Below are 13,635 nucleotides of genomic sequence, written 5' to 3' on the forward strand. Positions count from 1 at the left end.
CCTTGTGTCTGGTAGCTTGTGTCAGTGTGGTGAGTATGGCTCCATCACTCCAGCTGTTGGAATGCTACCACTCCAGGTGCCTCTGTTCCTCAGGGGACATGGTCAGCCAGCCAGCCAGCCTTAGGGCTTGTCACAGCCCTGATTCAGGAGCCAGGAGTATCTCTCAGTATCACATAGAACCCAAAAGTGTCCTAAAGGGGGAAAGTGCTGACCTCAGCGGTCCCCTGGTAGATGGACAGGGCAGGTGGCACCCATCACTGCATTCCGTGCCTCAGTTTCCTCTCTGTGAAGTGAGGGACCTGGAGATGGAATCTGTCTACTGCTCTGTTCAGTTTGGACATCCCTGATAGAGGCCCTGGCCTGGGGTGACAGCCGTGGCTCTGGAATGGCCAGCTTCAAGAGGTGGCGTCTCTGTGGTGCATCTGAGGATGTTTCAGCTTGCTTTTACAGAGGACCCTTCCCTGCCAGGGTTCAGCACCAGCTTGGCTGCCAAATCTCCCTCCCAGCCCAACTTTTGAAACAGAGGACGAGCTCATGCATCTAATGAGGCGGCGGCGGCAGCTGCTGTGACAATCTGGGAATGATTTCATCCTTCGCAGCCCTTTGTCTCACCCACAGCTTGGAAGATGCCAGGAGGCCAAGGCGGGGTGGGCTTGTGGAGGCTCCCCTAAAGTCTCCTTGCCCACTCGGAGGCTCCAAAGTTAAGATTCCCATACCCCATGGCTGATCACTGGCAGGGAGCCCCTCCTATCCCAGAGGCCTTCATGCTGCCCCACTTCTAGACAGTCCCCTTCCCAAGGTCCCTGACACTCTCCTCAGACATTTCCACGAAACTCTCCTGGGAACTGGTGGACTGTTGGCGTCAAACAGCCTAGTCCATGCCCAGAACGGAGAGGGGTTTCTGTTTTCACCACCTCCCTCCCCTTTCCAGCATGCCTTTAGTCACGTGTGGCCACCACACATGGCTTGTCCCCATCTCCCCTTGACAAGCAGGAGCTAAACAATCCCCCCCACCACCTTCCCCTCATCTCCCTTTCCAGACCCCTGACCTTGGAGCTCTTCCCAAGGGCTCCACTCATCCTCTGAGGATGTGAGTAGTTGGAGGGCTTGTGGTATCCAAGTGAGCTATGGGTAGCAAGTAGCCTATAGGAACGGGTTTCTCAAAGAACTTGGACATAAAAAACTCCACTTTTAGCAATGGGCTCTGATAGCCACTTTTGCACACAGACCCCCATGGCTCCTTACTAGCATCTCTCAGCCTTTCCCAGTGCTGCACATAGCAAAAGTCCATGAGCTTGGTTGTTCCCGCAGCCCTGTACTGAGTCCCTGAGCTTCGTCTGTGCTGTGACGTCCCCTCCACTAGGACGGAAATGTGGCCTTGGGGAACACGCACTGGGTGAGACTCCTTCAGGGTGTATGTAGCACCCCCAACTACAGACGGACACTGTAGATATACATGGTCAGGCCCCCACAGCCCCAACAAAGTGTGACATCTGTCCTTAAGGAGAATAGACGTGGCCACCAAGGTTCTTGGGGAAAGCCATCTGGGGAAAAAGAGTGCAGACCGGGCCGGCCAGTGCTTTAATCCCAGCACCCTGGAGGCAGAGGCAGGCGGATCACTGTGAGTTTGAGGCCAGCCTGGTCTACAAAGCAAGTCCAGGCCAGCCAGGGGTACACAGAGAAACCCTGTCTCAACCCCACCCCCACTCCTTCCCCCCAAAAGAGTGCAGGCCATGGGAGCTGCTTGTGACATCAAGCTGTGACACAGAAGATGCACGTGGCAGGGAAGGAAGGACATGTTCTGATGATCTTCCAGGGCCCAGAGGGAAGTTTCGCCAACTAAGACTTCAGACCCAGAGGCCAAGACAATCTGCCACCCACGTTAGAATTCAGAGGGGTGGGGCTGGGGCCGCGTTAAAAAGATCACTCTGTAACTATTCTGCTGCTCCTGGGAATTATTGCTGGAATCAACAAAGGACTGAACTAAACGTCTGGGAAAGACGATGAGCAGCCAGCAACAAAGTAACAGCTTTATCCCTTCGGAATAGGAGAAGCTCTAAGGCTGGGAGTCAGCTAAACTGATGGATGCTGTCTGGGGCTTGGGTGTTTTATAGGGTGCCTGGGTCCTCTCCTTTTCCCTTATTGGTTCTGTTTAGATATCTACCCCTGTGCTTTCCTGTTATTTCTCCTGATGTCTTCTCAGAGCAAAAAGCCACCACATCAGAGAGCCCTCTTTTTTTTTTTTCTTACACAGGATTTCTCTGTGTGGCCCTGACTGTCCTAGAACTCACTCTGCTGGCCTTGAACTCAAGAGTTCCACTTGCCTCAATCTCCCTAGTGGTGGGATCAAAGGTGTGTGCCACTACCACATGGCACTGATGGCACATGCCTTTAATCCCAATATTCTGGAGGGAGGCAGGCAGATCTCTGTGAATTGGAGGCCAGCCTGGTCTACAAAGCGAATCCAGGACAGGCAAGGCTACATAGAGAAACCCTGTCTCCAAAAAACAAAACCCAAAGACCTGCTCACACCTTTGTAAGCAGCTGAGGTTTTCTGGCTTGCTCTTTCATTCTTGCAAAACATCCAGACACCATGAGAGGCATCAGCAATCAACCAGCCTGGCTGTGACTCTTTTGCAAGCTGGCACAGCTGATGGCATGGCAGTCATTTGCCTGGAAGACAGTGCTGTGTGATGCCACCCTTAAAAAAAGAATATTGAATCTGGGGCTGGAGAGATGGCTCAATGGTTAAGAGCACTGACTGCTCTTCCACAGGACCTGGGTTCAAATCCCAGCATCCATATGGCAGTTCACAACAGTCTGTAACTCTAAGATCTGACACTTTCACACAAACATACGGGCAGGCAGAATACACCAATACACATAAAATGAAAACGTATTTAAAAATATTAGCTAGGCATGGTGGTGCACAGCTTTAATCCCAGCACTCTGGGAGGCAGAGGCAGGTAGATCTCTGTGAGTTCAAGGCCAGTCTGGTCTCCAAAGCAAGTCCAGGACAGCCAAGGCTACACAGAGAAATCATGTCTCAAAAAACTAAAATAAATAAATAAATAAATATATATATATTAATTTTAGATATATTCAAAACTACACACATAATAAATAAATAATAACTGTATATACTATTCAGTGACGGGGCTCAGTAAGTTCGCAGATAAACCTCATAGAAAACACAGACAGAACAGAGTACACTATCAGAACGATGCTATTGGTTTTGAATGTACCAGAACGATGCTTTGGTTTTGAATGGATGTAGAAAAGTCTCCCCTAATAGCTGCTTTTCTTTCTATCATGAGGTAAACAAACCACAGTGCCTTTGCTCTTTGGCCATTCCCTTGTTCTGCTTTCTGCTGTTGCAGAATCAGGGGCCAGCCTGACTAAAAAAGGGGGCTTTGGAAACCATCTGGACACAACATGCTTGGGTTTTGAGGGGGACAGCCACACCCCCATGTGGAGAACCAGTCAGTGAGCAGGCTTAAACGGCACGTGACAGTTTTCACAAAAGCTATTCCTATTCATCTGTAAACATGAACCCAATGCTTCCCCCTGGACAGGAGATCTGCTACTGAGTCCAGGGAGTACTGGCTGCACCCAAAGCACCCATCCTCCTTGTAAACAGTATAGATTGGTCCAGATGAGGCTTATCATTTCAGCCTGTGGGTTATGACCCCTTTGGGGGTTGACAACCCGTTCACGGGGGTCGGACATCAGATGTTCTGCATGTCAGATATTTACATTACACTTTGTTAACAGTAGCAAAATTACAGTTATGAAGTTGCAGTGATAATATTTTACAGTTGGGAGTCACCGCAGCATGAAGAGCTATATTAAAGGGTCACAGCGTTAGGGAGGTTGAGAATCACTGTTCCATTGGGTCATGCAACGGGTACCGGGATTGACACATTTTTCTTTTCTTTTTTGGAGGGAGGGGGGTTTTGAGACAGGGTTTCTTTACATAACAGCTCTGGCTGTCCTAGAACTCACTCTGTAGACCAGGTTGGCCTCGAACTCATGGAGATCCACCTGTCTCTGCCTCCCAAGTGCTGGGATTAAAGGCGTGCACCACCACTGCCCAGTTGTCACATTTTTCTTGAGAGGGTTTGTTTTTTGTTTTGTTTTGGTTTTTGTTTGGTTTAGGTTTTTTTGTTTTGTTTTGTTTTTGTTTTTCAAGACAGGGTTTCTCTGTGTAGCCTTGGCTGTCCTGGACCCACTTTGCAGACCAGGCTGGCCTCAAACTCACAGCAATCCATCTGCCTCTGCCTCCCAAGTGCTGGGGTCAAAGGTGTGCGCCACTTGCCCATGGCTCAGTGCCCTGCCTATTTGTTTACTTTTTCTTTGGGCAATATTGCCCTTTTGTCCCTCCCTACAGACACTTGGGCCCAGGCCTTTTGTTTGTTTGTTTGTTTGTTTTTGTTTTTTTGTTTTTTTGAGATAGTATTTCTCTGTGTAGCCCTGGCTATCCTAAACTTGCTTTGTACACCAGGCTGGCCTGGAACTCACAGACATCCGTCTGCCTCTGCCTCCCGAGTGCTGGGATTAAAAACATGCGCCACCACGCCCGGCTGGGCCCAGGTCTCTTATAGGGACCATTTGTACCCAAGATATTTGATGCTGTTAGTCCTCAAAATACTTGCTTTGTCATAAAAGCCACGGTCTGTATCTGTTTAGACCACACTAGCTCACAGAAGTGCCAGAAGCCCCACTTACTGAGTCTTCTGAGCACAAGTCATGTGATGAGTCTGCTCTGTTCCAGCCACACAGGATCCCCAAGCCCCAGGTTAAGACATTTCCAGTAGCTCTTTCCCATCTTGCAAGATGGCAGGTGAAAAGGCAGAGAAGCCTGACATGAAGAAGAAGCCTGCGGCCAAGAAGGCTGGTGGCGATGCTGCGCCCCCCCCTGCCGCCAAGGCCGCCAAAAAGGGCGACCCTAAGGTGAAGAAGTCCAAGAAGGGGAAGCGCCATTGCAGCTGGAACCCTGTCCTGGTTAGAGGAATTGGCAGGTACTCCCGGTCTGCCATGTATGCCAGAAAGGCCTTGTACGAAAAGCAGTACAGAGCTGCTAAGACCAAGGTTGAGAGGAAGAAGAAGAGGGAGAAGCTCCGTGCCACTGTCACGAAAGTAGTCTGTGGTGACAAGAACGGAGGTACCCGGGTGGTGAAGCTTTGAAAAATGCCCAGGTATTATCCTACTGAAGATGTGCCTCGGAAGCTGCTGAGCCACGGCAAAAAGCCCTTCAGTCAGCACGTGAGAAAGCTGCGTGCCAGCATCACTCCTGGGACCGTCCTGATCATCCTCACTGGACGACACCGGGGCAAGAGAGTGGTTTTCCTGAAGCAACTGGGAAGTGGCTTGCTGCTTGTGACTGGACCTCTTGCCATTAACAGAGTTCCTCTACGCAGAACACACCAGAAGTTTGTCATCGCCACATCTACAAAAGTTGATATCAGCACCGTTAAAATCCCTAAACATCTGACAGATGCTTACTTCAAGAAGAAGCAGCTGTGCAAGCCCAGGCACCAGGAGGGCGAGATCTTTGACACAGAGAAGGAGAAATACGAGATTACCGAGCAGCACAAGGCTGATCAGAAAACTGTGGACTCGCAAATTTTGCCAAAGATCAAAGCCGTTCCTCAGCTGCAGGGCTACCTGCGATCTCAGTTCTCCCTGACACATGGGATGAATCCTCACAAACTGGTGTTCTAAGTTGCTAACAACCTAATTAAACGGCTTCGTACTTTAAAAAAAAAAAAAAAGACATTTCCAGTAGCGGGGCGGTAGTGGCGCACACCTTTAATCCCAGCACTCGGGAGGCAGAGGCAGGTGGACTGCTGTGAGTTCGAGGACAGCCAAGGCTACACAGAAAAATCCTGTCTTGAAAAACAAAACAAACAAACAAAAAAAGACATTTTCCAGTGATCCCCAACTCAGCCAATTTCCCAGAGCTGGAGACAAAGCCAGATGCAGACAAGGAGGTGTGTCCCAGCCCATGAGCCCATTGCACAGACATCAGAGGCTCTACTGGGGGATCCTGGGGCCAAGTTCAACCATGAATAGCTTCTAAGAAGCCTAGAATTCGAGCCAAGTGTGGTGGCTCACACTTGTAATCCCAGCACTCAGGAGAGACAGATCTCTGTGAGTTCGAGGCCAGCCTGGTCTACAAAGTGAGTCCAGGACAACCAGGACTATAAGAGAAACTCCATCTCTAAAAAAATAAATAAAATAAAACAAAAAAGGAAGAAAAGAAGCCTAGAATTTGGGTTCTGCCTTATCCTGGGACCCCATCCGCCCATCAATTCAGAAATTCTCCTGGTGTTAGTCATTTGCAGAAACCCCCAGAGAAACAATTAGAATTTATAATTATCATGCACTGCTGGTGGGTGGAAGGTGGGGGCAGGACCCTCCCTCACAGGTGTGTCTCTGCGGCCTGCAGCATCCCATCCCTATATGGTTCTCAGATGAACATCCCGGGGTTCTTTTGGGGGAGACAACTCCTGGTTATACAAGCTTAGTGCCTGGGACCTAGCCACCTTTCATCCAGTGGAAAGGTTGTGGTCCCTTGCTGTTCCAGTAACTGGTCTTAGCCTGTTGAGATTCAGAATCTGCCTCACTTTTCCTACAGGGATCATCAGGATAGAAGGGTCCACGGCACAAATGGTAGACTTCGACAAGGGCTGTCTTGACTACTAGGGTGACAATATCCCCTGACCTCTGCAGGTCCCCTGGACATAATGGCCAAGCCAGGGGCAAGGCAAGGGGATGGCAGCCTGACTTCATGGCCCCAGGGTGTAGCCACTTCCTGTTCTTCTGACTGAATGAATGGTTTCTTGCTATACCTCATGGGCCCTTCTGTTGCTTCCAGAGGCATCCCTGAAGGTGCTGCCTTTATTGCCAGCACTTTGCAGACACTGTGAGAAGGGGGCCTACGACTGCACCTTAAGCTTTACCCAACAAGAAACCAGTCCATCTACCACTCAGCCCACACCAGGGTTTGTTCACAGCTGGGGGGTGTGGTGGGTAAGGGGGGATGGGGAGGTGTGGGGGACAGTCTATCCTGTTGGTTTTTACATACTTCCTACTCAAGGCTGCTTTTTTGTTTGTTTGTTTGTTTGTTTTGTTTTGTTTTGTTTTTCGAGACAGGGTCTCTCTGTGTTAGCCTTGGCTGTCCTGGCCTCACTTTGTAGACCGGGCTGGCCTCGAACTCACAGCGATCCGCCCATCTCTGCCTCCCGAGTGCTGGGATTAAAGGCATGCGCCACCACGCCTGGCTCAAGGCTGCTTTTTAAATCCTCCAGTTCTCGCAATCTCTGCATCTGACCGCCCTTTTGAAAGACGAGGGCTAGCAAATATCTTAGAGCAGGGCTGTCTTCTACCAGAGCATCCTCCGGTGAAGGCCCTGTTCCTGTTACCCCAGCCCCCCCCCCCCCCCCCCCGCCCCCGAATTCACACGGCGAGGGCACTTTGAGGTTGGAACCTTCTTCCTACCTGTCTTCTTGAGCACTCGAGGGAAGAGCAAAGACAAGCCTCCAGGAGCCATATGAACAGCCAAACCCCTGGGGGTGAGGGGCGGGGGTGAGGGGTCGGGGGGGGCTGCGCTAGCACCCAAGGAAGTTCTCCTGTGAAGAAACAGACATTTCTCTCCTAGTGGCCTCAGTGTGAACTTCAGGCTTGGAGTGACTATTCTCTCATGACTTCTGCAGGCTTTGCCTGCGTGCTAGAACATACTGGCTCAAGAAAACAGAGACAGCTGACTGGGTCCCCCACCCCCCACCCCACCCCCAGGTGCCCACATTTAGCTAATCAGAGCTTAAGGGCCCAAGAGTGGGGGAAGGGTGAACAAGAGCAGATTTGCCTTCCCTGTGGACCTCTCCCAGGTGTATTGAGTGGGAAACCTGCCTTCACCCACCCCTCCTCCCCAGGTCTGCGTGTCTCTTGGCTCAGCAGAGGCTGCATAAGCCTTCTCTCTGGTACTCACGAGAGAACCCCCCATCCAGCTGTAAGAGATCAAACACCCACCCCAACAGACGCTGAGCCCCTTCACTCCTTACTCTCAGTAGGGGGTGCGTGCTGGTTGGGGGTCTCATGGCAAGATCTGGGGAAGGGTCCCTCTCTGAGAGGGGGCCCTTGGAGTGCCAGAAGGGTCACAGCCACTTCCAAGTCTGTTCTCTGTGATTTTCAGTCAGGCATGTAAACTTGAGTAGAAGCCTTCTCAAATCCCAGATGAGAGTCCTCAAGAAATACAACGGGGTTGATAGTGGTCATCTAGAGGGGGCTGCGGACTTGTTCCCTGGGATGGAAAAGGAGTTGGTCCTCCAGGAAAGATGAAAGACCTGCCCTGGAAAATGAGATGGAAGGGGCCTGAGAACCTGCTCAGTGCGCAGGCGTTTTTAGAGGGTCTGGGGTCCTCCTCCCCCTCCTCCTATTGGTTCTGTTTAGATACCCGCCCCCATGCTTTCCAGCTTCCGGGACTAAGACACCGCCATCTTGGAGAGCCTGTTTTAGCTAGCTTTCCTTGTCCACCTATGTCTCTCACTCACACCTTCATCTTCTTTTTTTTTTTTTTTTTTTAAATTTATGTGCATTGGTGTAGGGGTGTCAGAACTTGGAGTTACAGACAGTTGTGAGCTGCCATGTGGGTGCTGGGGATTGAACCCAGGTCCTTTGGAAGAACAGGCAGTGCTCTTAGCCACTGAGCCATCTCTCCAGCCCCCACCTTCAGCTTCTTAATAGCAAGGTGCCTCTGTTGACTTTTGAGGCCTTGAGTTTAACTAGTCCCTTCAGTGCCTTGAAAGTGAATCAGAACTAGGCTAGGGGCACATAGCAATTGGGGGCTGGGGGACTCTGGGAGCTGGGGGGCTGGGGCCTTTTTGGTTTTGTTTGTTTCTCTTTTTTTCTTTTCTTTCTTTTCTTTTTCTTTTTCGTTTTGTTTTTGTTTTTCGAGACAGGGTTTCTCTGTGTAGCCTTGGCTGTCCTGGACTCGCACTGTAGAGCAGGCTGGCCTCGAACTCACAGGGATCCACCTGCCTCTGCCTCCCCAGTGCTGGGATTAAAGGCGTGCGCCACCATTCCCGGCTGAACTTTCTTAGAGCAGTGAGTGCAGCCAGGGACAACAGCACCCTTGGCTTTGAGACCCCTCACACAGTATGAAGAACTGGATTGAGGGGCTTCTGTGACAGTCTCATGGGGACCCAGACTTTATGGCACCCCTGATAGGAACTTTCAGGGCCAAAGTGATACCAGTGAACTCTAAGCCACCTCTACTCCATACCAGGAGCTGCAGCCACCACCATGGACCTGACGGGTGGTGACCTTGCTGGCCTGGGTTGTGGCTGAGAAGGTTCCAGGTCGGCTGCTCTGAAAGATGGTAGTCACAGTGTTGCTGAGCTGTGGCCTGAAAACCAGCATCGGAGACCTGGAGGGGGCTTTCCAAGCCGTTGAGTAGCGGAGGGACTATATTGCTGTAGGAGCGGATGACCTCACACTTACAAGGAGGGTTTCTGTTTAGACCTGGGCTGCGGCCTGATCAGGATGCTCTGCTTTTGTTTCCTTAACGGCTTGGGCTTCTCCATTCATATACTAATTTGAAAGGGGGGGGAGGGGGAACCAACTTCCTCTGAGTCAGTGTGATCTGTAGCGGAAAGGCTGGTGTCACAATCTTCACTTTTATCTGTCCTCTGCAGTTGGCCAGCAGGAAGCACACAGCCTGGGCTCCTGCGGGCTGGGCTGGTCCAAGCAGCAGCTGTTGAGATAGGGCAGGAGAGCGGGCTTCAAGCACCCACCGCTGCATACTAAGGTCTCCTCCAGCCGAGACAAGGGCACACTGAAGAACACTGTCTGGGCAATGCCAGGGGTACAGGGCAGAGGGCAGCCCCTCTGTACCTGGAAGGAGATGGCTAGAATTGTCTTCTTTGAAAAAAATCAGGACAAGCTGGGCATGGTGGCACACACTTTTTTTTTGTTTGGTTGCTTTGGTTTGGTTTTTTGAGACAGGGTTTCTCTGTGTAGCCTTGGCTGTCCTGGACTCACTTTGTAGACCAGGCTGACCTCGAACTCACAGCGATCCACCTGCCGCTGCCTCCCGAGTGCTGAGATTAAAAGCATGCGCCATCATGCCTGGCCCAGCACGTGCTTTTAATCCCATCACTTGGAAGGCAGAGGCAGGCGGATCTCTGTGAGTTCGAGGCCAGCCTGGTCTACAAAGCGAGTCCAGCCTGGTCTACAAAGCGAGTCCAGGACAGCCAGGAGTGTTACACAGAGAGACCCTGTCTGGAAAAACAAAACAAAAACCAACCAACCAACCAAACTAACAAACAAAAAAATTCAAGACGAGGGGTGAGAACCAGAGTGCCTGGGATCCGAGAGGCACCTCACTAAGTTCTGAGTGGCAGGGGACAGAGGGAAGATAAGGTGGGGGTGAGTGGGTGGGAGGGATCAGGAGATTGGGGGCGGGGCAGGCCTGTCACTCAGCACAGTGGATGTTGAGTTCCAGTCTGCTTCTAAGGACTGAAAGAGGAAGCTGCATTTTCACTAACCCAAGATCCACTCAGGACAAGATCTTTCTGCTGAGGTCTCAAAGCCTACCGGCATTGCTGGATCAGGGGCAAGTGCCCAAGTTTCATTTCCTGCAGACAGTTGAGGGTTCCGAACGCAGCGAGGGGTTGGGCATCCCCGAAGACAGGCCTTCTGTGAACAGGCAGATGGTACGGCTCACCTAGCTGGGGCCTTCATGGACCGGTGACAAGGAAGTGGTCAAGTGTTCAGTTTGTGTCAGAGCACTGGCTGGGCTGGACTGTTCGTTCTCTGTGGCAAACCATGAAGAAACGTTTACACACAGGGTGCCACTCCCAGCTGAGGGTGTCAAGCCCTCCTCCTCTGCTTCCTGGGTGAGCCTTGGAGATGTACTCAAAGTGTCTGGCACCTGGAGATGGATGAAACAGGTTCCTGTCATGTGCCATTCCTGCATCTACTGAACTGAGCCCCTCAGGTGACAAAAAGTGCTAAGATGTCCAACTTGAAAGCGAGAGACATGCCTGGTGTGCTGGCCCATACCTGTAATCTCAGCACTACACAACGCAGAGAGGCAGGCGGATCTCTGTGAGCTAGAGGCCAGCGTGGTCTACAGAGTGAATCCGGGACAGCCAAGGCTAACACAGAGGAACCCTGCACCAACCCCTGCCTCCAAAAACAAACAAACAAACAAACAAACAAAGAGAGAGAGAGAGAGAGAGGCATAAACCAGTTATAGGAGAACTCCGGACCTAGTCACATTGAGCAGGGCCAGGGAGAAGACTAGAGTATTCCAGGGCATGAACACACAACACAGTGATGCTCAGGATGGACCTGAGCCCTGCCCAGTGGCCTTGCCCCTGCCCCTGCCCAGCACCCTGGCAATACTGATGACAGTATGCCTGCCAACTCGGCACACACGGCAACCAGGGTGTGTTCTCTTTAATTCAGTTTGGAGACCAGATCCCCCAGCTCACCTTGCTCTCTGGTCTCTGAGGTCCATCAGGGGCAGGGGCAGGGGTGGGGCAGGGGAGGGGGAGGAGGAGGAAATGCCTCCCCAACTATGTATCTCAGTGTTGGCATTTCCCCTTGACCATCTTGCTTGTGAAACTTCATTTGTCAAGTCCCCTACAAGGCCAGGGCGTCTTCCCAAGTCACAGCCCTCCACTGGGGCTGGAGGTTAAGACCATGAATGAATTTTAAGTCAGCTCAGTCCAGATGCTGCACAGCAAGCATGCCTGTGTTCCTTTGCAAGTGGCCGCCTTCTTGGATGAAGCCCCAAACCAAGCCTGTCACTTTCTCCAGAAACTGCCATAGTCTCTGGACCTGCAAATCCAGCAGCTTGGATGACAGCACCTCTTGATAAAAGAGGATTTTTATCAGTTTGGTTAAAAACCCAAAACCAAAACCGGGCGGTGGTGGTGGTGCACACCTTTGATCCTAGCACTCTGGAAGGCAGAGGCAGGTGAATTTCCGTGATTTCCAAGGCCAGCCTGGTCTACAAAGCAAGTCCAGGACAGCCAAGGCTACACAGAGAGACCCTGTCTCAAAAGACAACAAAACAAAACAAAGCAAAAACAACCCTCCCTTCCAAAGAAAACAAAGCAAAACCTTTTTGTGGTGCTGGAGAGATGGCTCCCCAATTAAGAGTACTGGCTGTTCTTCCAAAGAATCTGGGTTTGGTTCCCAGCGCCCACATGGCAGCTCACAGCGTTCTGTAACCCCAGTTTCAGAAGATCTGACACCCTTTTCTCACCCCGACGGCTGTTGTACACACGTAGTGTACATACGTACATGCAGACAATCCACATATACACATGAAGTAATTACAAAACAAAAAGTCCAACCCTTCTTGGTTTTGACAGTTTCTATTGACACCCCACTGAGGGCCCCAAGTTTGTTCTTATGAGCCCATAGATCCAGAATGTTTCTCTTCTCTCTGTTCATTCATTAATTCCTCCAGCACCCATTCACACCACACACTTTAATTACTCAGTCATTAATTCCTCCATCACTCATTCACACCACACACTTTAATTACTCAGTCATTAGTTCCTCCAGCACCCATTCATTCATTCATATAATGCTCGGTCGGATCCCATTCATTCATCCCATCAATTCATTTGCTCACTCAGCACTCTTCCACCTACATCATTCATTCATTCATTCATTCATTCATTCAGTGCTGTTTAGGTATTGGAGATGAATGACAGTTACAAATGTCAGGCCAGTCAGAAAATATCTGGTAGGGTGGGGGACACCAGGGCAACAACAGCTCTTAGAGGATTGAAGAGGTGAAGGGCCAACCTGGAGCATTACTGTTTTCTGCAGAGATTTCTGAGAGATGATGTTGGTCGAAACTTCAGTCCTCGGCTCTGTCCTGGGTATTCGAGCTGCTAGAACTCCGACATTCATTCCATCTGCTTTGGAGAAAGTGTCTGGCTAGAAAGGGTCGGAAGAGACACACCCACAGATAGACTGCCAGATGGCTGGCCAGGCATGACAAAGAGACGGGAACAAGAGTTCTTGCACAGGGCCAGGGAGACATGTTGGGGTCAGGCAGAGCCATGCAGATGGATCTGTCAACCACACCCCAGGCTTAGCTTGGGGGCTCTCCTTCTGTTAGGGGGTGGTTACTGTAAAATGCCTACTACTCCTAACCTGATAGGGATGTCTGTCCACCCACCAAGGATCCCCCTGCCCCCCCCAACCCCCGCTCTTTTCCTGTTTGTGTTCCTGGAGCAGGTGTTATTTGCTGGCTCCTCAGCCACAGTGGTGCGAGGTTCTTGACTGTGGGTGTCCTTGCAGCCACCTCATCCCTTTAGTGTCTTGTGGTTCCCTGTGTCTTTGTTGCCACCGCCACCGGCTCCAGGTTCCTAAGCATTCTGAAATGGGCGCTATGTTCTGGAAGGCCATTGGCCAGGTACTGGAAGAGCTGGGGGGCAGCAGGCCCTGGGTTCCTTTCTGAGGTCATTATACCAAGGTGATGGAGAGTCCAACAAGTAAGATCACTCCTAGACTAGGGTCTACTCACCTGAGCGCTGTATTGAGCTACACCATGGTGGGTAGGGGTGGGCTCTAAGCCAAGCACTGCTTTCCCCTGGAGAACAG

The 13,635-nt window shown here is 51.1% G+C and overlaps 1 protein-coding gene across 1 annotated transcript; it reads left to right on the top strand.

Moving 5' to 3' along the window:
* Nucleotides 1-4,822: 4,822 nt before the first annotated feature.
* Nucleotides 4,823-5,774, top strand: LOC311581283 (large ribosomal subunit protein eL6-like). The gene is given in 2 exon segments (XM_084753389.1): nt 4,823-5,184; nt 5,188-5,774. Coding segments are annotated over 2 exon segments (885 nt in total). The 5' UTR covers nt 4,823-4,836; the 3' UTR covers nt 5,725-5,774.
* Nucleotides 5,775-13,635: the final 7,861 nt, after the last annotated feature.

Source organism: Acomys minous, assembly GCF_964271855.1.
Source record: "Acomys minous genome assembly, chromosome: 13".
NCBI lineage: Eukaryota > Metazoa > Chordata > Mammalia > Rodentia > Muridae > Acomys > Acomys minous.